The sequence below is a fragment of the Haliaeetus leucocephalus genome, unplaced genomic scaffold (assembly GCF_000737465.1).
Source record: "Haliaeetus leucocephalus isolate CR32 unplaced genomic scaffold, Haliaeetus_leucocephalus-4.0 Scaffold262, whole genome shotgun sequence".
Taxonomy (NCBI): domain Eukaryota; kingdom Metazoa; phylum Chordata; class Aves; order Accipitriformes; family Accipitridae; genus Haliaeetus; species Haliaeetus leucocephalus.
Window position 1 is genome coordinate 10713351 of NW_010972698.1, and position 25582 is coordinate 10738932.

Consider the following 25582-nt stretch of genomic DNA (forward strand, 5'->3'; position numbering starts at 1 on the left):
TTTTTCTGCCTGAAACTCAGTGGACACTTTTAACATGTAATCTGTATTGGCGCTTCTGATCTGCCATGGACACCAACCAGTCTCTAGCAACTTTAATCAAAGGCCAATCCATTTCCTAATTAGAGATGTGAATTAATGGAAACTGAAATGACCATTTTAAATACAGCAGGCCCTAAACAACAGAATGACTTCCTGAGATGCTGCATGTCCTACAGCATTTCCTCTGCTACACTTTCAAACTATACACTCTCATCAATCATTTATGGTGTCTAGGTGCTACTTGGTAATACTTTCAATGTCCGTGCTGATAAAGAAGAAAACCTTTATTGTATCTTGAACTGTCAACAAATGCTTTGAAATTTCATAAAGTTCTTGCAGTTGTCCTTCATATTGCCAGGGTTTAAAAAAACCAACCTCAAACTACCTGCCTTTTCATATAGAATAATGCTTATGAGTGTTTCATTAATGAGTCACATTAACTTTCCTCACCATCAGAATATGCTTAATTCCATTGGCCTCACATGATAATTCTCCAGCTGGGTACTGAACTTCATTGTGACAGCCCAATTAGTTCTGCTGGCAACATTAATGAGATTATGATTATTTGAGAAACATACCTAGCAAGTATGAATTCTTATGCAGCCCTCTGGTTAAAAGGGATATTACAACTTTAATAGAAGGAGACATCAAAAAAGCATTTACCCCCACAAAGGAATTCAACAATTGTGTTTAAATTTAATATAACATATGATAAAGAGACGAGCTGGAGTAAAAGCCTGTCACTGCTTCTCACACAGTATTATTTATTGCTCTATATAGGACCAACTCCATGACATTAGCAGACGGAAATCTTAATACCTTCTGACACAACTGGGTTGAGCCATCTATTATCACCTGCAAATCCTTTAAAAACAAATACTGGTTCAAATAATTATGCCATTCAACATATTGACTTCCTAGACACCGAAAAGGGGAACCACAGTGATAAAATGACCTGTTTTAGGGAAGACCAGTGAAAAGAATTATCTGTATCCTGGGCTTCAAAAGCCTTTAATATTAGGCTCACACTCTCCACTGAATAAATGTCAGAGAAATAAACTTGATAGAACAATGTATTTTGCATGCTCTAAAATTATGAATTTTAAAAAGGACTGAGAACATGAAGCTACAAAGTCTTTAACCTCTAGCGAATAAATTCAAATACCAACCAGGTCAGTAATAATCTAATGTCAACTGTTGCCATAAAAAAATGGATGATGATAAATAATGAAGTATCAAGCTGCCAGCTTTAGTGGGAACTGTGAGGATCTGTGTTATTCTTAGTTATTCTGTGTTATTCTCTGTGTATCTTGATTAGAATTTTAAAGAAAAGATAATGTTTCTCCCAACCCTATTTCAGCATCATTTATAACCCAAAGCATGAAAACTGTCAGCCTACCTCTTAGATTTTTCCAGATACTGATCTTATTCAGCCTGGGTGCTTGCTAGCTTGTTTGCAACATTACTTTCCTGAGAAGGAAAATACAACATAGAGCAATCAATGAAAGGTGAATCTCTGGGTTGGAGAGGTTTAGTACACAATGCAGATTGGGCTGATCTAAACGGCATATACTTCCTTAATTGCATTTTGCTCCCTCCATAGTGTTGACAGCCTAATACTCATTGGTATTCAGCTGACTCCCAATTCCTGCAGTATGGGTAATTGCCCCTTCCCTTCGCAGATGCACACCTCTATGATCACTACTATAATTTGTATGGATGGAAAATGTAAAAGAAATGTTTATCATGTGTAAATTACTTTAATCTCTTGTAGCAAGCTAGATGAAAATGAAAAGGGCCAGCACCAAGCAGTCCACTCTCTGCAGAAAGCAGTGAATGACTGAATCTTAAAGCTTTTGAACAATATGTAGGCAGACCTGTTTATTCCACTGTGGTTTACGCTCCACTGCATCCATGCACTTATTTACTCTTCTGCAACACTGTGGATCTATCTCATGCTGGCCAAACCTTCTTTATATTACAGGTATAGTTGCAGCACAGAGAGTTCTCTCTTTCAAGAGAAACAAGATCACTTGAGCTGCTAACATCATGTGCTGCACTTAATCAAACATGAGAGAAGACAAGATCTCTGTCCTAAAGATCTCAGCCAAGCTGAGACCTTGTCAAGTCAGTCCAAATACAGCATGAGTTGCTTAGGAGGATAAAATACCTTAGTGACTTACATGAGAGAGACAACATGCTATGCATCCCAGAACTGAAGAATAAGCTTTTCTTGATAAAAAGAATTACTTCCCTGAAAGAAAAAAAGAGGTATTAGCTAACCAGGAATAGCAATATTAAACCAAGATCCCAGTATACAGAAGAGCTGCTTTTATTAGCATGTACCTGTCGAAATTGGACCTCAAGCTATGGGAAGATTTCACCCCTTGAAACACAAACTTCTTCCACCTTATTCCCATGACACTGTCGCACCCAAGGCTGTAGCTACACTACAACCAGCAGAAACAGGTTGGCACCAGGCTGTCCACAAAGTCCCTGGAACCCCAAGCCAACGGCCCGGCCTTGCCATTACCCACACCAGCGTTGTCCAAAAAGCTGATTTGTTCCCCGGTGTGCAACGAGCCAATAATCACTCTCAGGAGAGACATTATTTATTTAATATTTGCACAAAGATGGGTGCTAGGTGGTAACTCCACAAAGCTAGCACACCACAGCAAAGGAAAACAATGTATTTATTCTGTTTTACGATTAGTAAAAACCCACCTAAATTTACATTCATTGGTTTGTAGTCACCATCTCATCTACTATTGGCCAGTTATATTTAGATTAGCCTTGCTTGCCGTGCAGATTAGCATGCACGCTCCTTGCAGGTTCATGCTTCTTTGGCAATCATCTGGCCTTCGGCGCCTTCTGGAGCAGGATGTTTCTGTTTATCGGTCACATCCTACATTTCTGAGGTCCAATTATCCTTAACGTTTCTTTTCTCTCTGACGGACCTTGAGTATTCTTGCCAAGTTGGCAATGCACACGAAGCTTCCTCAAAACATCAAGGCCTAATTGTTCCAGCGTGTCCTTACTCTATGAATGCCAGCTGTGTGCCTTTCCGATTACAGCCTTACTTATTTGATCTACACAAAATATGCCTTGCACAAAATATTCAGATCATTCTCAAATCTCTTCAGTTATTCTTCAACAACACCAGCGCTTGGCCTGTGCTGGCTCGCTCCGCTACGTCCCGCCACGCCGTGCTGCCTGCCTCAGCCGGCACCTCCGAGGCCGCGCTTTCAGTATAAAAACTACTCTGTGACAGCAAGAACCATTTGAACGAAAAGTTATCTCTATCCCTGGCTGCCTAAGGGGCAGGGAGGACATGAGGGAGATGGCGGTAGGCACAGCCCCGGGGAGCGCGGCCAGGCCCTCGCCGCCTCACAGGACCCTTCCCTCACAGGACACTTCCCTCGCCACCGCACAGGATCCTTCCCACACAGGACCCTTCCCTCGCCACCGCACAGGATCCTTCCCTCACAGGACCCTTCCCTCGCCACCGCACAGGATCCTTCCCACACAGGACCCTTCCCACACAGGACCCTTCCCTCACAGGACCCTTCTCCAGGGCCCAAGCCCTTCCCCCGCTCCGGCACCCGCCGCGGGGAGACGGGGCGGAGCCGTCCGGGAAGGGACCCGGCCTCCCCGCCGCGCCCCGCCCCGGCCAACCGCGCCTCAGACGCGGCGGGACGGTCGCCGGGGCCCCGAGCCCGGTTTCGGTCTCTCCGCTCCCCTCGGCCGGAGCCCCCCGCGCTCCGCGGGGAGCGTGAGGCGCCGCGCCCGCCCTGTGAGGGTGGTCTGCGCGGCCTGGGCCTGCCAGCGGGGCCGGTCCCGTCAGCCGGGGCTCGGGGCTCAAGGGCTCCCTCCGTGCCGCCGCGGCTCGTAGCGCAACGCCCCGGGGCACCGCTGTGTGCCGAAGCGGGGTCGGTGCGGCAGGCTGCCGGTTCTCGATGCGCTGGTGGGCCTGGGTAAGGAGCCCCGTCTGTGGCGGCGGTGTGAGGAGAGGTGGGCGCCTTCTTTGCCCGGAGGGGAGGGTGCCGGCTGTCAGCGGGGCTTCGGGGGGGGCAAGGAGCCGCAGAAGGCCAGGCAGGGATCGGGGTCCCTTCTGTGAGACGAGTTGCTCGCTCTGGGAGCAAAACTCTCGGTCACGGCTGAGCAAGGTAATGTGCCTGGGGGGTGGCTCGTCCCTGGGACCAAGCCTGTTGGTTGCAGGAAGGCCTGAGGGTGCTCGCAGTGCACTGAGAGCATCTGGTTCGTGTTAGGGTTTTCTGAGAGGGAATTTGTCAAAGCGTGCGTTAAATAGCTTTGAAAAACCCGTGTTTTCAGCCTGGAAATGGAAGATTGTGAAATGAAAAACAATAAACTGCCACCCACCTCTGTTGCTTTTGGGTTTCAACTAGAATTGCGTGGAGAAGAGTTTCTTAATTGGCTGGTACTTCGTGGAAATACATTTCCACCACGTTTTTCGTGGTTTTTTCACCGGTGTGGTGTGTTGCAATCACATTTTTGCCTCCTGTGAGGACAGAGCTTGGTTCCCTCAGGTTTTCTTCTAAGGTGCTTGCCATTTTCAGTGACAGTGTATCACAGCAACCTCTTCTTAGTGGTGACTCAAGGTTTTGTCGCCATGTCTGTAAGACAAAGTGACTCTTAGAAAAGCAATTCAGACAGTTCTGTGGCTTCTGTTTTTCAGAACCCTTACTGAAGCGCTAAGCTTGCTTTCTGCCAGTCTGTTAAGGCAGATATTGCCTCAGCCTTGTGAGGAGTAAAAGCTGTATGTTAGCAGCTGCAACTTTAATGTTGGCTGTAAACATGTTTTATTTGCTATTTATAAGTATACTTATGGCTTCAAAGTTATTTATCTGCTGATGTTGTTACAAATACCTATTTTTCACTGTGAAAATTAGCTAATATCGGTTGTATCTGATATGATGAAGCATTCCTAGTTCAGCCAGTCATGTTACTCGCTGAAATTCATATTCTCACCCCTTAATGATCCATGTGCTGCTTGTGCAGCTGCAGTTTCTTAGGTCAACTGTGGGCTGGAGAACTAACTGACTCTCTGTTTGCATTTCCTATTGTTTTTCTCCAGTAGACCTGATCTTAATAACCAATCTCCAGCCTGAATTAGTGGTGGTGTAATGAACAAAAGAATTACTTAGTGTTTATTAATGGTTAAAGTTTAGATTAGAACAGTTCTTTAATTTTTGGGACCATGTTAAAAGGAAAACCTTTGGACCTAGAAATTTGGCACTACAGGTTAGTTTTGGAAGTTTAGCCTTGGGAAAGAAGTCCTGAATTTGTTTTAGGGGCACAGGGTCTTCGCATAGTGTGCAGAAGGACTTTGGCAGTAATGTGGCATATAAAACAGACAGCATAGCATATTCAGTAGCGAAATGGCCAAAGTCAGCACCTTTAAAACAAAGTTGCCTAAACCCCAGTAACAAACACCAAGTACAGTGGCATAAGTGAATTTCTGGCATGACAGAAAGTGCCTTTGTCTACCTACTGTTACCACGTTGGGGTTCCCATCTTTCTGATGAAGGAGCCATGACTTACTCCTGAAAGCATCTTTCCAGAGGGATGTTGCCCCTTTACTCTCCTTACTTTATGAGAGTGGGGAAGAAATTGGAGCAAAATTACTCAGGATAAAGTTACTTAGGTCCTTAAATACCAAGGAAGAAAGGGTATTGCATCATTCTAATAAAAAAGGGTAAAATAAAGCTTTAAAATAAATGTGCTATGTGATGGGTAACTATCTGAGGTCTCTTCTGTTTCTGGAGCTTGAATCTGGAGAACTTTATTTCTCTTTTTCACATTGGGAGCATGACTCCTTATTTGAAAGCATCAGCTGGCTGATACTTGTTATGTTTTCTTCTTAATTTTCTAGACAAAATCTAAGCAGAACAAGGAGGTTTTGCATTTCTGAATGGTGAGAGGCTGATAATAATCTGAAGGCAAAAAACCCACCACTTTAAAATTTTTTTGTTTGTTTTCATGAATGATTTTATCCAAGTGTTACTGTAAATGGCTACAAATTTGGGAGGAATGCTGCTCAGAATTCATTGCTAATGTTCAGTGATAACTGTGATTGTGTGCTTACCCAGTGGATCTTAATGCGTACTGCGTACTACTTTGATCAGCAGTAGTGCTTTGAAGGGTGTTGCCTTGATCCAGTGCACTGATTAAGTAGTTATTTTGTCCACCTGTTGTGGGAGCTAAATTGGGTGTGAGCTGAGCTGTAACAGTCCTCCATGTTTCCCTGGTGCTAATAAGCAATCTAGTCATTCTTCCTGTATAATTGAACCTGTTACATGCTTTTGTTTTTATTTGCAGTACTGCACCATGATGACAGCCTCGGCAGATAGCTCTGATAATTATGAAAAGTGGCAGATGGAATTGAGCCAGACTTACAGTAGCTCTGGCTTGGACTATTCAGAAGATACTTTTGAGCCCTTCAGCGAGGAGGAAGAAGCCTGCTGGCAGCAAGAGAGCGAACCATCTGAATCGTATTGTTCCACAGAGAATTTAGAGGGGCCTGCTGTGTCAGATATGTTGGAAAGCATGTCACAGTTGGCAGGCCAAAATCATGCAGGTATGCAGAGCTTACCATGCTTGAGACCTGTCTTTCATAGCTTTAAACTGGTGCAGTGGAGCCTTGAATCAGCAAAAATAAAAATGTAAAAATTGCGTACAGTGTTTTTGCTGTGCAGAGCAACAGAACCTCGGTATGCTGACTAGGTCTGTGTTTTATGCTCTCGGGATTTGATGACAGCTATGTGCAGAAGGGTGTGATTTGGCCATGGAAACCTTTCCCTAGTAATCTTGCGATGCTGAAATTCTGTTGGCATGTTAAAAAAAATTCTGCAAGATACCTTAACTGAAGTACCATGTATGAAAAATAGCTGGGCCGTAAAATAATTTTTCCAAGGGCATAGGGAATGTTCCAGGACTTGAAATACTTAAGAGGGCTAGATAATGCCTTAAAGTTGCAGCAGATGAGTGATAAAAAGCAGGCAGCAGGACATAAGCTAACTGCCTTAATGTCTTGTTAGGTTTTCTTCTGTCTCTGTAGGGTTCTCTGTCATTCTTCTACATTCTCCTTTTCTCCAAGTTTGGTCTGGTAAGTACTGTGAGTACTTGAAGAGATGCATATTTTTTTAAATCTCTTCTTAGTTTGGGAGCTTATCAGCATATATAAACATTATAGCTTTAAAGATCAGCTACAACACATATATATATTTTTAAAAGTAGTGTAGACTTAAGATGTCTTTTAATGTCTATTAGCTGTTACTCTTGTAATCTGATTCTACTCAGTTCAACTTGATCAGCTGGCATATACCAATATATAATTAACCTTGTCTGTACTTGAAAATTGGCAAGCTGTTTCTTTTTCTACTCTGAACAAGTCCAGTAGAGATGTTCCTCCTGACCCTCATCCATCCAGTGTTTTACTGTGGGTTGTTTTTTTCACTCTGCAGTAATAACCAGCACCATTATAATTTAGAATCCATTTAAAATACTGTTTAGGCATGAAATCTTAACAATGCAGGACAAAATTTTCTGTCAGATGTGTATACATGAATGTAAACCCTGTTTATCGTAGCACAGAATATAGCATTAGATATCAGTGCTTCAGAAATCTGAGTAAAGGTGTGATCATTGCCTTGGTGTCAATTCATGCTACATTGATGTAGTTGAACAGTGTCTAGTAGATTTAACAGTTTTGCTTAAATTTTTTGGCTTTTACAAATGATAGGTTTTAATAAACCTTTTTTTCTGGAGATACAACAAGTTTTTTTTAAATTATTCCATGTCTAACCATTAAAATCCTTATTTCTGGCATCAAGGAGTACATGCTAGGAGGAATCCTTGCTCTGTGTGTAGAGTTTTGGGGTTTTTTTTAATAAGTGTTACCATTTTTTATCTTTACAAGGTTAATGTTTCATAAAATTATGGAGTCTTCTGAATGCTACCAGTTAAATGAGAAACTAGGGAATAATTCATAGAAAAATATTTTGGGAAATTGATTGCTTTCTGTGGTCTATATGTTACTGAGAACAGCATACTTAAATAATAAAAACTATAGAAAACCTGTCATGCTGGTGTCCCCATAGGGACACATTATTTCATTGTATAAGCCCACTGAATTTGCTATTAGTACCCTGAAAAGAGTAGAGAAGTCACGTGCTTCCTGTCTGCTCAGTATTTTGAACTGTGACCATGCCATATGCATCTTGCTGTCGGTGGCACTGACTTTTCAGACCTCTTAAGTCTTTTGTCTTTTCCCAGCTATTTGCTTTCACATCTTTGCTGCTTCCTCATTTTCAGCAGAACTGGAGTTGTACTGGAACAAGCTGGAGAACAGGGAGCTGATGCAGATTTTTTTTTTTAATTTCCCCTGTCCCGCTTTATTTTTCACTTGGATCAATACCTTGAGACAGTTGGCTTGAGGTCCCAAGAGTACTTGTGCTGTCACAAATGGAGAACCTATGGAGGGCTGAAAATAAGTGATGGGGCTGAATGAGGGAGGAGGTAGACTGAGGTCAAGTTAGCATTACAGATAAAATTGAGTGTGTCAAAAAGCTCTAAGCAAGAGCCTCTTAATTTTTCTCAGTGTGTCCCATGTCATTCAATGGGGTGATTAGAAATGAGCAATATGAGATACTTTGTGGACAGAAATCACTGGTATCATCTGTATAGTCCTGTGGCTAGGGGTTTCTTTTCCCTTAACAGGGAAAACTGTCACATTCAAGCGGAGGATTATTTGCTTCCCACTTTGTTTTTCTGCAGTCCTGCTTTCTTTACAATGTATGTTCAAAGCTACCTTTTTTTCATTGTAGATGAGCAGTCTGAAGTAGTGGATTCTGCAGCTATAGAAAGAGATGTCATAGGAAAAGGGGGTGATCTAAAAAATAAAGAAGCTGGCATTAAGCAAGACAAATCTGTCATCAAAACTCATGCTGGTGAGTTCAGTAACTTTAGTAGAGGTTATCATTCTTATTTCTTTTGAAAGGGGATGTAAACTTTCAACTAGACTTAAATTTTATATGCAAGCTATTAAAACCAGGTAATTAGCCTGGCTTAATTAGCCAGGTAATTAAGTATGAAGTTTCTCTGTTACGTTTTCTCGGAAAGCAGTTTGTCTCCCATAACACATATGGCTTTGATGCTCCTGACATAGTGATGTTATCCTAGTGATGCATTATCACAAGATCTGGATAAATACATTAAAAAAAAAGTATCCACATTTTAAATTTTACTGTAATCCTCAAAATTTAACTGGGCTGTTTAGTTTTTCTCTTTTTCTCTCCAGCTGTACAGGTACTAGGAGTGTGGGTTTTTTCCCTTCAAAATAAACATGACTTCAGATTTATTGTGTGAAGTGTTTTTCCCCTGTTGATCAGTTGTGTTAATTAATTAATTACTTGTTTGCCATATTTTAGTTCCTTTCCCAAGCTGAGGGAGGCAGCAGGGCACCAATTTTGGCAAGAACAATAGAGCAGCTTTAACCAACACAATGATATAGTGTAGGGAGGAGTAGCAGGGAAGGGAGGAAGGAAGGATGCTGTTTGCGTGTACTGGTTACGCAAGCAACTGTGAGAGCAGATGGTGGGATGCAAGTCCTGCTTAAGTCTTTCTAAAAAGTGGGTCAGAGATACTATTTTTAATTTAAAAAAAAAGAGCAAGAAAGCTGTAGTTGAGTGAAAAATAATTGAAGCAGAAGGGGAATCTTCTTCAGTCTGCATGTACATGAAAAGTGAACAAACTCAGAGGTTTTGTAGGTCACCAGTAAGACTGATTAACCAGGGAGATCCTTCCGCTTAGGTACTTCATGGCACTGCAGTTGCATACAAGTATCCTCAAACCATCCATATATCGTAGGAAAACATGACCTAAGATTATTTTTAGGCTATTCTTAATTGTATAGCTCATTCACAACAGTGGTGAGTCAATGAGTTCCTGACTCATCTTCAGCATTTATCTTTCTATTACTGGTTTTCCAAGACTGCCATGTAGTCAAGTGAGAAGACAGTTAATGTAGATCATTTCTATCATAGTAGAGAGGCTTCTCCTGGTGAGCTCCTCTGAGATAGTCTTCCTAAAATACATTAGAATCTTGTGACTGTGTGATTCATAGAGAAGTTGAAAAGGACCTGATGAGTTCAGATTCATTGAAAGAATGATAAACAACAGTATAACATTGAGGAAGTTTTCCACCTCTGCAGAGCTTTCCCTTGAAAGTTACATGTGGGATCCTCTTAATCAATTTCAGATTTTTATAGTTCTGCACAAGGGAATATTCTGCCTTTGGCTTATGGACTTTGATGGGCAAGGAGATTCAGAGTGATCACTCAGTCTTGAGTAGCAAGTTCTGTTTCATTAGCTTGTGCTGATGTATGAAGTGATGCATTGTCTTCTGTCTGCCTGTCATACTGCTTGTCATCTTAGCAGCTAAGAACTTTTCAGGTACATTGTTACAGTGCTTCCAACCACTATCAATATGAAGAGCACAAAATAAGGTTCATGCAAACACAGTGCACTGTCATGTGATTGACAAGTTATCCCTAAATTGATCAGCATCAATCATACTTAGCTGTGTACTGCATTTTTTATTGTGGAATATTAACATATAAACAAAATAAGCACAGCAACTTTTGTATACTTGACATCTAGAAATGCCTGCTTCTCTTTGACGCAGCAATTCAGTGCTTGGTAGCCCCCAAACCTCTTGTTATTTTATCAACTTGGAGATATATTTTTAAAAATACAATAGAAGATGAGCTCAGCTGGAAATAGATTGCTGCAAAGTTAGTCCCCTCAGTAAATTCGGCAGAATGAGTGATATATGCACTGAGCATGCATGGTACTTTTGAATTTGTCTTCAGGTAATAAAACAAAAATTCTTTTTACTATCTTACTACTGATAGGGTTAAATGTGGGGAAAAAAAAATGTCCTGTTTTGCATATGGGAATGCCCTGGAATGTGATTCTTATTTTTCATAGTTTTCTTTGTGGGCTAAAAGAATTAAAACCTGGATGCTGGCCTCAGGAGAAGTGAGAAATTTTTGTCATAGTTGTCTTTCTGTCTTCCTCTTCTTTGGCCCTCTACCACAGTGTTGTAGCAACTAGCTGTTATTGGACAAATGCATCACAAAATGACTATAAGTCCCCAATTCCGTATAGATTATTCCAAAGACCAGTAGTCATCTTTAAAATTTACTACAGGAAACTGGAGTTCTTCAACTTAGATGTATCTGAAAGTTCAAATGGGGCTTTTTAATGCTCTGACTTGTACTGTATTCAGAAGTTTGCTCTCACCTTTGTTTGTAACATGTCTACATTAAATGTTTTGCTCATTTATTTTTCCACACTGTTACCGGCACTATTGCTGGCAAAACCAGGACAGTTTTGGTTGTTAATGTATGTTACTTAGAGGCATAGAAATGTTTGAGCAGCATCAGACAGTTACAGTTCAGTCAGTTTTACCAATTTAACCATTATTGTTATGATAGTGGTATCAATGATGGGAAGTCCAAAAGTAAAAAAGGCCAGTGTAAAAGGCAAATAAATACCTGTGGTTCATGGTGTTAAGGTGAAAGGCGCTGGCATGTGCCCGTTGACATGTGTGCACTCAGGGAAGTGTGTTTATTTTTCTGCATCAAATTTTTTTCCAGCTTGTCCAGAGTATTTCTGAGTAGATCTAGTTTATATTCACTTTGTGAACAAATTTTCATATGTCCCAGCATTTAATTATTGACTTACCAAATAGTAGTAGTAGCTTATTAGAAGTATTTATTAAAAGTAGTAGTAGTCTATGAGACTTGAGAAAACATCCTGCTGCTCTGGAGAAGGGAGCAGGTATCCGATAGTCTATACTGGCTCTCTTTCCTGTTCCTGACCTATTTTCAGCACCAAAGCGTACTGTTTGATAACATGCACAGGTTGTGGGATTCCTGCAGACCTAGTTAGGCCCTGAGATTCCAGACTTCTCTGCTGATTCTGTAGTAAAATAGTATTAATGTAGGCTAGATGGGGAAATTCCAATCAGCAACATCTAAATGGAAACCCCTGCTTGTAAAGAAAGTTCGAGTTCATTACTGCCTTTGTGGAACTGGGAAGGAATGAGTTTCTTCCAAAAGACATGGATTCTGCAAGGTTCTTACTGTTGTCTCTTCTTACTAATGTTGGTGGAAACTGAGAGTATCCTTCACCATGCTGGAGGAACTTTTACTTGCTTTAAATTCGTATTTGTAATAAATAGCCTGATATTTCAGACTGTTTATATTAGTTCTGTGTTCTCTGCACAAATCTTTCACTGTATTTGCTGATTGGGCTGTCGGCATGTTAATCTGAACTACTGCACTCAATTGTACAAATGCGATTTAGATAATTCTGAAAATGTTATCATAAGATGCAAAGTTAAAATCTTTCTGAAGAGTAGTTATTGGTTACTGCCTTTCACAATTAGTCTGTTTTACTTTTATTTTTTCCTCTTAAAATAGAGCATTAGTAGAGCATAATAACAACAAAATGCCTGCCTATTTTTCCTATTAAATCAAAGTTAGACATCAAGGGAAAGGAAATTCAATAAAGATTTTCTTTGTTTTTCTCCCTCCACTCATGCAGATTTAAAATGTCATACTTAAAGATGTAGTTGCATACAGAAGGAAAAATCTATTTAGGTCACTTAGTTATAAACCACACAGCGGGGTTTAGAATGTAGACATGGAGATTAGCTTATCTCCACTGGTACACGCTGAGTGCTTCTGTAATCAGAGCAGCTTCTTGGTCCAGTTTGTTGTGCTTTACCTTCTAAATGTTCTGTGCATTGTGACCTTGCTGCTATATGATATGTGGCTTTGACTTGATGTCTGTTCTGGTGTCTGGTTTTGTTGCTCTTGTCACCTGTTCTGCCTTATTCCTCTCCAACAAAGAGGATGTGGGAATGCAGGATTCAGGGCAACCAAGCATCAGCAAAATGTACTTCTGGAACAGTAATGGGCACTGGCAGGGATTCTCTGTAGGCAGACGTGCAGTGACATTTAAGTCTGCCACCACAAATGGAGATTGAGCGTTCGAGCATGTCTAGTTCAAAGATGGAAAGGAGGGAGTACATGAAAGACAAAAGAAATAAAACCAACCACCAAAGCAAGTGCATAGATCCTCTTGTATGCATCTCTTTTCTTTCAGCTGAAGGACAGGTGAACCTTGTATACCTAGAAGAAAATCTGAAAGTGTAAATAGTCATTGTGCAGTTAAAAGATTAACTTTTCAGAATTTAACTGTGTGCTGACTTTTGTCGTAATTTTTTGTTCTTCTTTCAGTAAAATGATAGTCCTTGATACTTGATAATTTTTATTCTTCCTGAGCTTATTTACCGTTAAACATGAATTAATATTAAACAAGTAACTTTTTGAAATTGGTTGTGCGTTCAGGTGTAAAAATTGCTGTTCTCTTTGCTAGTGTTTCTTCTAATGTCTGTAGGTGCAAATGAGCAAATGGGTGGGTGTATGGCAGCACACAATTCATGCACTATTAGAAACCAGTTCTTAATTAAAATGTGCTTCTATATGTCAAGAGAAACTTAAGTGAATCAATTAGGCTGGTATTAAATTGTTACAAAATGTTCAGCAGACCCCATGTGTTTTACTTACGCATTTGAGTACTCAGTATGTGTAAATGCTTTGTTCTAGGGTTCCTCCCCCCCAATAGTAACTTTAAAATCTTTTTATTCATTCTATGCGCAGCATATATGAATATGCCACTATCTGATTACTGTGATTAAACCCAGTAGTGGCACATGATTTACAGCCATTCTACATTGGAATTGTAAGGAAAATGACCTGATGACTGAAATAGTGATTTCCACTCAAATGTTTATGATCCTACCCAAGAAAAATTTCTCAGTAAATTGCATTCTAAAGTATTGTTAATTCTTATTCATCTGTCTATAAACTATCACTATGTCTTTGTCTTTAGTCAATTTGATACATCATCTTCTAAGGAGGAATAAATTGCTATATTATGCTTGATCTGAACTGTGGTAGTTGCACTTAAATCACATCTTTTCTTTGTTGACCATAAAGCAAAGCTCACTAATTCCTGCTTTGCCTGGTCTTAACTGTAGATCCACTTATCCTTTATACAGATTGGCTGCATTTCTGAAGAGATACTCAGTTTTCTTGCAAAATTCCACAGCTCTGTCTTGTGTACTTGAGACTAAATTAATCACAGCATATTTAGGTGAAGCTTTACATTCATATTGTGCAGTGTTTTAAGGATTTGTGTTGTGGCTATGCCAAGGTACCCCACAGGACTGGAATGCCAATGCACCAGATGTCAGACAAGCACCCTGAAATATGCAGTGAAATTTGCAGTGCTGTCTAGAAGAAGTAAAACTGAACTTAATAACTGAAAATGAGTGAAACGGACAATACAGAGGGATTGTTTAAATGATATAATCATACTTCCCAGCTAAATAGGCAGTGTAATTTGTTTCTGAATACTTTGAGTTAAAACAAACTGACCATACCTTACCTCTGTAGTCATTATCAGTTGTCTGACTTTTTTTGGCTGTCAGAGTGGAGTCCTGAGAAGGGAACGCTGTGTTAGCATTAGCTATCTGCAAAGGTATTCACAAGACTTCTGGTAATGCTTACTGTAATGTTTTGTCTTCTCATTTCTCCTTTAATTACACACATTAAAGTGTTTTGTTGGGCTTCAGTAGTTACATAAAAGCAAAATCTGTGTAATAAAGGTAGAGAGGTACTCTCCCCTGTTTAAATAGTTGAAAACAGTGATATCTCTTAAAGCCATGTAGTACTACACAGCATCATTATGTGCTGATGGTCATGAAATACTGTATTGATTGTTTGTGTTTAAGCCTGTGGAAAATCTCCCACAAAGCGTTGAATGAAGTTGTAAATCCATCCTTACCTGCCCATCTGAAGTATAATCTCTCAGTTTTTATTTATTATTACATGCCACTTGGAAGGATAAGAGAAGAAGAAAGAGTGAAAGATATTGTTTAAACAAGGTCATATAAAGAATTTAGGAAATGATCATTGAAGCTTTAGATGAAAGTATTTTCTAACATAATTGCATATCCTAGGAGGAAAAAAAAAAGCCTAACTACAGGTTATAGAATATATCTGAGGTGTTTTCTGGAGTTAGAAATAGACACTGCCTGTAATTTTTCAGTGTCTTATGAATTACTCTTGAGTTACTAGATGAGTAGCTCTCTTTAAATGTTAATCCATTTTGTTTTAGCAAGTTGCGGTTTGAGGTAGGAAGAAGCTAAATCTGTATTAGGCAGTCATTGAAACTCGGTTTATTTAATGTCATAATATATTTGTGCTGTATCATTAAATAGTCTAATTCTTTAGGGTTCTTATCCCCTCCCCTCTTTGGAGACTATTCATAGGGACATTTATTGTTGACGTTCCTACAGCTATCCAGATTTTTATTTAAATTCTTCACTGCTCTTATTACAGTCATTGCCTCTAGGCTTGACATTGGGTTTGTTTTTTATTAAATAGATAATATGAGGTCGCACAGATACAAGACCAGTAATTCTTCTCTTTCCCTGTTACAGTAATTGACACTTCTGTTTTGTTGATTTATGCCTGACAGAAATTACTGAATTATTAGATGGAGAACTGGATGCTCTCCAGTCTTTTTGCACTGTTAAGATAAGCAAGATGCATCAGCAGCTGATCTCTAAGCAGGCAAATGGTGGCAAGTCAGCAAAGCTGCAGCATGGATTCACAGCAAAGAAAATGGAGACAAGTGACTTGAACTGCATTATTCCTGATTGGCTAATGAACAGAATCCGCCTGAAAAATATCAGAGAGACTGTTAAACAGGTACTGCAAGGAAGGAAAGAATTTAGATTTTGTCTATGCTTTTGGGAGAACCACTGGAAAAAAAGATAAGATAAGAAAAAGAAAAAGAAAAGATAAGGATCAAATCAGGCAGACCTTACTGATGTCATGCTTAGGCCTCTGAAAGATTTTTTTCCTTGATATCTCAAGGAATGTTTGTATTCTGACTCAGAGCGGCATATAGATATTTGAACTCATTGCTTCAGAGTTTATTTACCTCTTAGAATTCGTAAAGATAATCATAACCTCTTAAAATTCTTAAGATAATCATAACCTCTGTGGTTGGTATTTAAGGCATTATGTATACTGTTAGCACAGGAACACTGCTGTTCCTATAGCTACATTGCAGACATGCAGTTATATATGGTGGAATTATTGCTGAATTAACAATTGCTGTTATTGAATTGTGATGATCAAGTATTGGAAATGTGGGGTAAAACATGTTAATTTAACTTAATCAAGCCTTCAGGAATTAGTGCATTTGCTATTGTGGGAGACTGGTTAGCGTGCACAGGCTGACTTCTGGAACATCAGGTACTCATTAAGCAAGTGTAACTAACAGCTGGTGGTGCTCTAATACTAACACTAGCAAAATATGTATAGATTTACATTGGCAAAATTGTAATGTGTACTGAGCATCCACCCAGGGTCAAATGAGTTATACTAATTAAAACAAATTTTTTGCCAGTATAACTGTATCCTCACAGTTGGTATTGGCTGGTCACCGATGTGTTGCTTGGCAATCACATGATTTTTTTTTTTTTTTTTTTTTTACTGTTATAGTTTCTGTGGAAGATGTCAGTAATGTCCATGCAACCTCAAGCGTCAGGGAGACTTTGCCTATTACAGGAAGAAATAGTATATTACAGATCAGTGCTATGGTTCTGAGATACAAGTAGATAATTTTAATGAAACTAAGTTATCAGTGCTGGAAGGGGTAATACTTGGGGAAAAGCAAATATATTTAGTCTGAAAACATTCAGGCAGGCTTATTAAGATGATACTGTGACAAAGATTGTGAAATAATTCACAACTGCCTACAAAAGCAGGTTTTTGTCTTTAGACAGTATCTATATCTGTATTTTTATTGATTGTTCTTAATGGAGTGGCCCTCTTGCTAGGACAGACATTGCTCATTGCATCAAAGTCTCATCTTTCAGGTGACAGAAGCTCAAATCCACCAATCTTCAGTGTGCCCTGACTGTTGGAAGAAGGAAGCAGAGCTAGCCAAGATTACCTTTCTCAGACGAAAGAAGATTCTAATGGAAAGTGCTTTAATCCAAGAGAAATTGGAAGAACAGATTTACTCCAGAGTAAGCAAATGTTGTTAAAAAAAGTTGTTGTACATTTTATACATACTGTAACTAAAGAATCTGTAAGCCAGATTTCCCTCTGATTTATGGCAATGAGATCAGATTGACCTGAATGCAGTGCAAGTCAAAATAGAATTTGTCTCCATAGCATTAATAAAATGCTTGGGACTAACATACTGATCAAGTCATTTGAGCTGCCTGATTTATATAAGCTGAAGGTCTTTCCCAGGATGCCCTAGAATTGTTTTGGGTACATCTCGATTATTTCTCCACAGTTTTTCTGATGGGCTGCCCAAGACAAAATGGTAAACAACAAAATGATGTGACAGTAGGTAACTATGCCCATACTAGTCTTCCTTAGTCATCCTTTGGTGTAGGAGTCTCAGAATAGGACACTGCAATGTGTTATGGAGCCTAAGGCCTCTCAGATACACTGGGATTTCTTCTGTCTCTGTCTGCTGTCACAAAGAGTCAACCTTCATTGTTAGGAGATATTTCTGGAACAGATGGTAGGCCGTGTAAGCTGAAACTTACAGAATTCCTTGGGTCTTCTGTGGCTATTCCTCAGGATGATCTTCTTCCTGAAGGAAGACCTCTTCTCTCACTTTTTGAAAGGGAGTCAGACTGAAAGCAGGTTGTTTCTGAGCAGTGGATAAGTAGTGCTTGCTGAAGCCCTGAGGTCTGTCTTTCTGTGTTTGTGAGCAGGGTGGGAATTTGTACCACACGTTCTTTTTTTACCTAATAATGCCAGTCTCCTGATTTTTTGACTCTCATTCACTCCATACCTAAGATTTGAGAACTTCAGTCTCAGGTGAGGTTTCACTTCTTTTTCCTCTTGTTTTTCTCCCAGCTTCCCTGAAAAGGCCAGCTGCTTTTTCCTTCCCCTCCTTAGGGAAGAAACCTGCTTTATGAGGCAGATCACTGGCCACACTGTTCAAGAAAGTTTTTAAGCAGGATGCTTCAAAAATCCAGCAAAACTTTGCAATGAGTGCTGCCTACCTAGTTGTTTTGGGGGGACTGGTTGTAGCTGCCCATGATAGACCTGTGATACAGGACATGAGAAATGACTGGAATACGAAACCAAGTAATTTCCATGTTTCCTTTTTATTTCAGGATGTGCTTACACTTATAGGAGAAGCACTCAGAAGCTTTCCCAAACCTTCAGAGGATCCCAAGAACTTATGGCAAAAGCTGAAAGGTCAGACAATGTAAGGCCTGAAAGTAGTAAACGTAACTCAAGGACATAAACAACTGGGAGAGTCTTCTGCGGGCAGTCACGTACTGAGTGCCAATGATTGAGGATATAACCTGTTTTGTCAGTGATGAATTGGGTGGTGGTTTAATATTCCTGCAGGCGGAACCTGATATGCCCAGCATACTGGCATCTGGGTTACAATTCAACTCTTCATTCTTCCTAAATGCAAATATTGCAATACATTGTAATAGAACTATATAAGTTTTTCAAATTACGGAAGCCAACACTTTCTATTATTAATCTGACAAGTAATAAGTATTGGGTTTTGGGGGATTGCTTGTGGGATTTCAGAACAGCTCACAGCTGCTTCCATCCATAAGAAAATAAATGATTCCGTTTTTCGGGGCAGGAAGGTGTAATTACTGGATTTCAGCTCAATCTTTGCCCAGTGTCTCGTGTTAAATTGAAAGTGAGAGCCCCAGGTGGAGGAGAAAAAGAAGGTTGCAAAGTAACTATAGAAAGGAGTAAAATGAAATGGGGTATTTATAGGACTGAAATAATGAGACTATAACAGAAATTAATCAGCAAGACTGAGGATGCCAACAGGACAAGAAATTATAATAAATTACTTATAGAGCCTATATAGGATAGGTGTCTAGAAAGAGAAAAAACAACATAGATTAAAATTGGAATAAGATGCCAAATAGTGTTTTTGACTGGTTTTTTTACTATACTTTGGAATTTGTAATTTTCTGTGATTTTTCAAGATAGCAAAGTCACTATCTTTCAAAGAATGTATCTGGGTGAAAAGTTGGTATTCAGTACACATCCAAATAAAATGCCTTTATGCTGGGTATCTCAGTGGGTTAGACAATGAAATCATCTTCATTGTAGCCTCAAAAGATATATGCTGATCTGTGGGCACAAATGCAGTCCACCTTTCTGATTATTGCTGACAGCAAGAGTTCATTGCATTGGTCTTGCAGTGACCTTGTGGCCGTTGGACTTGTGTGAGTCATGAAGTTACTGACTCTCATCAGTGTCTGGTTTCCTGACTTCTGTGCATTTAGATCTCTGAAGGTTGTGGAAATCTTGAAGGAATATCCTTATCTATGAACTTTTACTGAATTTTTGTTACAAAGCGAATAAGATTAAGTTTTACTGTTGCATTTTATTTTCCCATTTTGGGACAAGAATATATCCATGTAGTTATTTTCTTTTGTATGCTTGCTATATATTGTTTGTAAGAGTGCTTGAGGGCTGTTTAGCCTCTTATTTTCACTTCCTGCAAATCAGTGGAAAACCTGAAAAGAAATGCTAGGATATAGAGGTAGATAGGTCCACCTATGTTAGCTAGTATCTGCCTTTTGGTGCTTAAAAACCTACCTTGAATGACTTCACTGGGAGTTGGTCCTGAGTAGGTCAAGCCCCAAGTGAAAACATAATGCAGCCCTAAGTTGTTCAAAGCTAGCTGTCCTCACTGCTTCATCAGCAGTTTCTTCTAGTTTCTTGTAAACAGCAGGTTTGATAGTCCATTGAAAATATTCCCCTGAGCTTGGCTTGAATCTTTGAATTGTCACTGCAGTTTACATAGCTGCCTATATAATGAATAAACTGCTGCTTGTTTCTTACCTTTACTCTATAATCCTTAGAAATGTTTAAATCCTGTAAATCTCCTAGCTTCCAGTCTTACAACCCTTTTCTTTTTAGATACTCCATCTCTGTTCCTTATTTGCTTTGGACTACACTCCCTGTTTCTCTTGAGTCTTTTGAAGTCTCTAGCAATCTGCCTAACACTAGGCAAAGGCTGCCCATTATTCCATGTGAAGTCTCGTAAGGGCTGTCAAATATAGAAGTGGTGATCAGGAGCTGAATCCTTTGAAAATGTCATTTTGTTATTATTGCCAATGAACACAGCTTTCAGCCCTTACAAAAAACACAGAAAGTGACTTCCAGGAGTCTAAATATAGATTGATTGTTTTCATAAGTAAAAGAAGACATTTTGATATTTTTGCTTTCAGTACATAAATGCTTTCTAGAAATACTGAAATACTTCTTTGCAACTCTTGCCAAGCCTTTATGTAAATACATTGAACTATGAGCTATTTGGGTTAGGCATCTGACAATATTTGTCTGTAAAATAGTATTCATACTTGCACAGCACAGTGGCTGTATGGTTCTTGTTTGTTTGCATAAACGTTACAAAGACAATTCAGATAGCTCCTCTGAAAAATCAAAGCATATTTTGCTTATGTCTGCTTCATGCGTTTTCCTACTGCTCAGTACAGTTCTTTCACTTTTTTTATCAAGAATGTCTGAGATCTGAGTGTTTCTCTTCTGCTTTCTTGTAGCAGCTATTAGGGATGTACAATGGAATGAATGATCTGAGTCTCTAATTTATTTTATAATCCTGCAGTGTTTGAGACTAGAGATCCAAAAATTCTGATGTGGAGGACGTAGGGAAAAAAAAAAGTAGATAATCTCTCTTCTCTTTTCCCCTCACAGGAGCTCCCCCCGCCCCTGCCTTCCTCAGTAGTAGATTTTTCTTTTGATCCAAAGAAACACTCTCAAACTATGATTAAGAAATATTTATTCATCTGCTCCCTTGTTTCTGCTTGCTGGGGCATAAAAGGAGCGAGGTGGATCAAGGGTGATTCATATGATAAGCAGCTGTAGTACTGAAACAAATCAATCTGTCTATTAAAAGTACTTTGGCGCTTTTGCTTTCTAGCTTTCATGCTACACATAGTTGCATTATTTAGTCTTCTGAATGATTTGTCATGTACTAGAGTTTATTACTCTGAACTTTGTACAAATACAGAAGGGGTTTCGTGTATGCATTGTTTTATAATATGTGTATGCTGATAACTGGTTTCATGATGTTATACTTTATAACTGACCCTTTGGATAAAATTACATTCCTCAAGTTTTCATTAAAATCAGTTTCCTGTGGACTGCAGCAATGTAATTTCTAATTTCATTTGCCCTAGCTTTCTCTATAAAAAAAATTAACCTGGCTTCAAGGCTCAGTCATTCCTTAGTCTTGTTTCTAGCCATCTGTTGGGCCATCGGACTTTATATTCGTTTCTCCTCTAGGATAAACTTCTCATTCACAATAGGCTACTAGCACATGTTTAAACGGGAATGAAGTTTTAGTGCAATTATCTTGCCTGGTTGTGAACTAGGAACAAAGATAAATGCGTTTGAATACTGATTTCCAGCTACTAGCAAAGTATGTAATCACAGAATGGCAGAGGTTGGAAGGGGCTTCTGGACGTCATCTAGTGCAACCCCCTGCTTGAACAGGGTCACTTGAAACCAGGTGGGATCTGGTCCCACTGGTCCAGTAGTCCTTACATTAATCTTGAATCTTTTCTCTGAAGCTATACTAAAAACTGAAATGCTTCAGGCCCCCTTGGGGCTACTGCCTTTCTGTAAATCCATCTCCCCAGTCATGGCTTTGTTGTGTGGCAAGAGTCAGGGTTTTGTTTGGTGTTTGTTTTGTTTTTTTGGGGTTTTTTTGTTTGTTTTTTTTAACAGAGCCAGTTTGATCAGCTTCCAAGAAGAGGAACTGGACCCCTTTATTCATATTGGGAGCTTGACAAAAATTTTAGACTGGTGGCACTGAGGACAAGGTTTTGCTGCTGGAAGGGGATCATGTTCCTCTGCGAAATTGTTAGCTGACACAGCGCCCAGACTCTTCTTCAGTAAAAACCTGAATTGTAGCTTTCAGTGCAGTTATTCCAAATCATACATGCATACTCCAGCAAGAGCTGGAGTGCTTCCAGCTATGTATTTTTAAAGCATTTTGAATATACTTGCATTCTTCAAATTGTAATTTTATTACCATTCAGTATGATTTTCAGAGAATGACTTTTTATTGTCTCCACTCAATAAGAGCTAACGTAGACGCTACGTGCCAATTGTTAACTGCCTGCAAGAGTTGGTATTCTAAATGCCACTGTGTTTAAAATATGTTTTTTAATTTTGTGAATACATATATTAATCTTATGAATGCTACATTTGCATTGTTTTTATGCAACTAGCTAACTGTTCCTTTTTCCTCCACAACTGATTCTGAAGATCTTAGCCTGCACTGACAGCAGCATGAGCTGTATGGGGGGAGGCTGGGAAATGAGGGGGAGTGTATACCTTCTGTCAGTAAGGTATTAGGTCCTCTGTCTTTCAAACTACCTATAGAATTGATCAGGGTACCTTAAAAAAGAAACATTTTCCAGCTTCTGGGCATGGATATTCACTGCTTATTTATTTATTTTGTAATAAAATAGTACTGTTTGTTCTCACATAGACTAGTGTGTATGATCCATAAATGCGTTTGTAAAATAGATTTGTAGCATGTAACAGAATCCTTTAGAATATTCTGTGAAAATTCATATTTTTAGTTGATAGCACTTTAAGAACATTTACATCCTTCATCTTGACATTTTTAAATAGAACATTTTTTGCCTACAGAAGTAAGTTTACAGCATCATCACAGTATTATAGCTTGTTTAAAAATACATACAGCATTAATGGTAATTGCAAGCAAGCTATATACTTGAGCAGGGTTTTTTGTTTGTAATTTTACATGTGTTCTACTTTTTAAAACAATTACGTATATTAATATTACATCCATCACTTTGTTAGAAAATATTACTTATATATGTTACTCACAATAGATCTGTCATTTTTCTGTGACATAATATTACAGGCTATGAAAATAGAAACACACCATTGTATGGTTGGTTTAAAAATAATTACAAGCCTAGTTAAAAAAGTGCGTTAGGCTTGCTCTTTCCTTGGTAAGTTAGGTTCCACTAACGCTGGATATCCTTAACCCGCTTACGGTTGGAATGCCACTAGCACCTTTCACATATTATGTGAAAGAAATACTGACTTACCACCTGCCAACAAATTTAGGGCTTGGTCCTGCATGCTTTCTGCATGGAACTGTTGCTGAAGACATGAAGAGTTCTTCAGCTACAGGCTTTCAGGACCAGGCTGCTACTGCTGAGTATCTGTGAATCTGATTTACTTAAGACTTCAATAGGATTTCAAAATCTGCAGCCAGATGATTAGATCAGTGCAAGACAACACAACTTCACCGATTTTTATCAGCTGTGTTGTTTTGCATTAGCCAAAATCTGACCTTTTTGCCTTCCATGGGCCAGTGGATTTTTGAAAGAGTGCGAGCAATAGATTTAAATTTACTGTTTTAGTAATACAATAGAGATTAAAAATACATGTTTGCGTTGGTTTTACTTTGCACAAATGAGGCTAAATATATAAATATATATATATATGTATAATAAAGCGGTAGGAAATTTCCAAACTGCTAACAACTCTTATAAATGAGATAAAACAAGGATATGTTTGCTTGGAAATTTCATAGTTGCCGTTCTTTTATTATTTTCATTTTCAGGTAATGCAAGAGTATTTCATGGCGGATTTTTTTTTTTTTTTTATGAAACAAGTCCAGGCGTGCTTTGAAAAATGCTCTTTTCGTGGTCTTTCTGATACTCCTCTTGTGCTTTCTGCAGTTTTTTACCTCTCAGTTTCCACTTGTGAAAACAGTAGGTTACTAGGGATGTCATTATCAAAGAGAAAATAATAATCAGCACTATTATCAGTGCAATAGTGGATGAGAGGGACCCCTCTAGCTGCTTAGTTTCAGTGTCTGTTGTTGTGTTTAGTTTAGCAAAGTTCTCATAGTCTGTTGAGGCCAGAAGTGTAGGTACAGGAACTTCTTTGAACTTGAGCCTCATTGGGATTCAGTAGTTGTTCTCACTCAGTCAAAATTTCTGAAGAAGCAAGAACTATGATTCCCTTGTCACCTGTGTCATTCGTAAGACAGTTTTCTCCTCGGGTTCTCCAGGCATAGATGAGGCTCAGAAGCTTTGTTTGTTTATGAAGCCAGGGAGCGTAGGAATAACAGTGTGTGTCACAAAGTTTACAGCACAGGTCATCTATATCCGAAGTTGTGTAAGTCAGAAACGTGTGTGCACTGTTGTTGCCTTTATCAAGGGGTGGGGGAAAGTTGCTTAGCTGACTGCCAGTTTGTGATTCCTTGTTTTCTTGAAGAGATAATTGAAGAAAATCAAATCAATTTTCCAGTAACATTGTGGTGGCAGGGCTTATCCTCAGGCTTAAAAGAAAAACAAGCACTGCAACAAGTGTAGTTTATATCTTATGAATTTTTTCAGTGAGAGGTTTTTTTTTTCTTCACCCAAATATTCCCAAAAGAGAGTGAAATCAAAGGCATATTTTTTTACTGAGGGGCAGGCTTGGTTTTGCTAACATCACAGGCATTAACAAAATCAGCTACAAAACAGAAGCTCTCATGTTAACGAAGGGTTTTTATTTTCCCCTCTTCTTTGATATTTGCTCTCAGACGTGGCTTGTCTGGAAAGGATTTTGATTTGGGGATTTTGTCCTCGTTATACTGGAGTTTAGAAGATGTCCTCACTGATTGCAAATCTGGAATCTGGAAAAATGACCTAGGTGAAAAATGACACAGGATTATTTAAGAGGTGAACTCCCCTTAATGCAGTGAGCTGTAATCTAGAATTTAAAAGCCTTACTCTTTCATAATTCTGATAGAATTTCAAATACATTTAAGTCATTTGGCTTTGGTACATGCTGTGTGTGACAAATCCTAAAAAATTTACTCAGCAGTTCTGAAGTTAAAGAGCTGATCTGGAGAAGGTGAAGAGCTAGTCTGCCCTCCCCCTTCCCTCTTCTGTTCCAAAACCCATTTTAGAGTTAAATCTGGTGAGGAACAAGGCTGGTCTGCTCTTACTGATTCCTGCTTCTACTCAGGACAGTAGGATTTGGCCCCAGGATGTTTTACTTTGAGGAGCTGTAAGCACTTTCAGAGCTATTTCTTTCAAATAACAGATTGCTCTAAACCCCCTCCACCCTACTCCCAAATGGTTTGTGGCCAAAATTAGGTTTCAGAAATCTTGCAGCATGACTTTGTTTGGAGATGCTCTGTTTGATAGGATGCAATTGTAATCCATCCTCTTTATAGAAATCTGTGGTTCATCCCACTCAGGCTAGCAGAGAACTGAGGGTTTCTCTTACTAATTAACAGCACGTTCTTCTTTGTAATAGAGACTGTTTACTATAGATTAGCATTCTGTTGA

The 25582-nt window shown here is 39.1% G+C and overlaps 1 protein-coding gene across 1 annotated transcript in view; it reads left to right on the forward strand.

The window, feature by feature from the left end:
* Positions 1-6387: 6387 nt before the first annotated feature.
* Positions 6388-25582, forward strand: part of LOC104832794 (chromosome unknown open reading frame, human C8orf48) — a 105766-nt gene continuing 86571 nt past the window's right edge. The window contains 5 exon segments of the mRNA XM_010569157.1: positions 6388-6637; positions 8886-9008; positions 15616-15911; positions 17090-17242; positions 18356-18440. Of these exon segments, the coding sequence (XP_010567459.1) occupies positions 6388-6637; positions 8886-9008; positions 15616-15911; positions 17090-17242; positions 18356-18440 (907 nt within the window).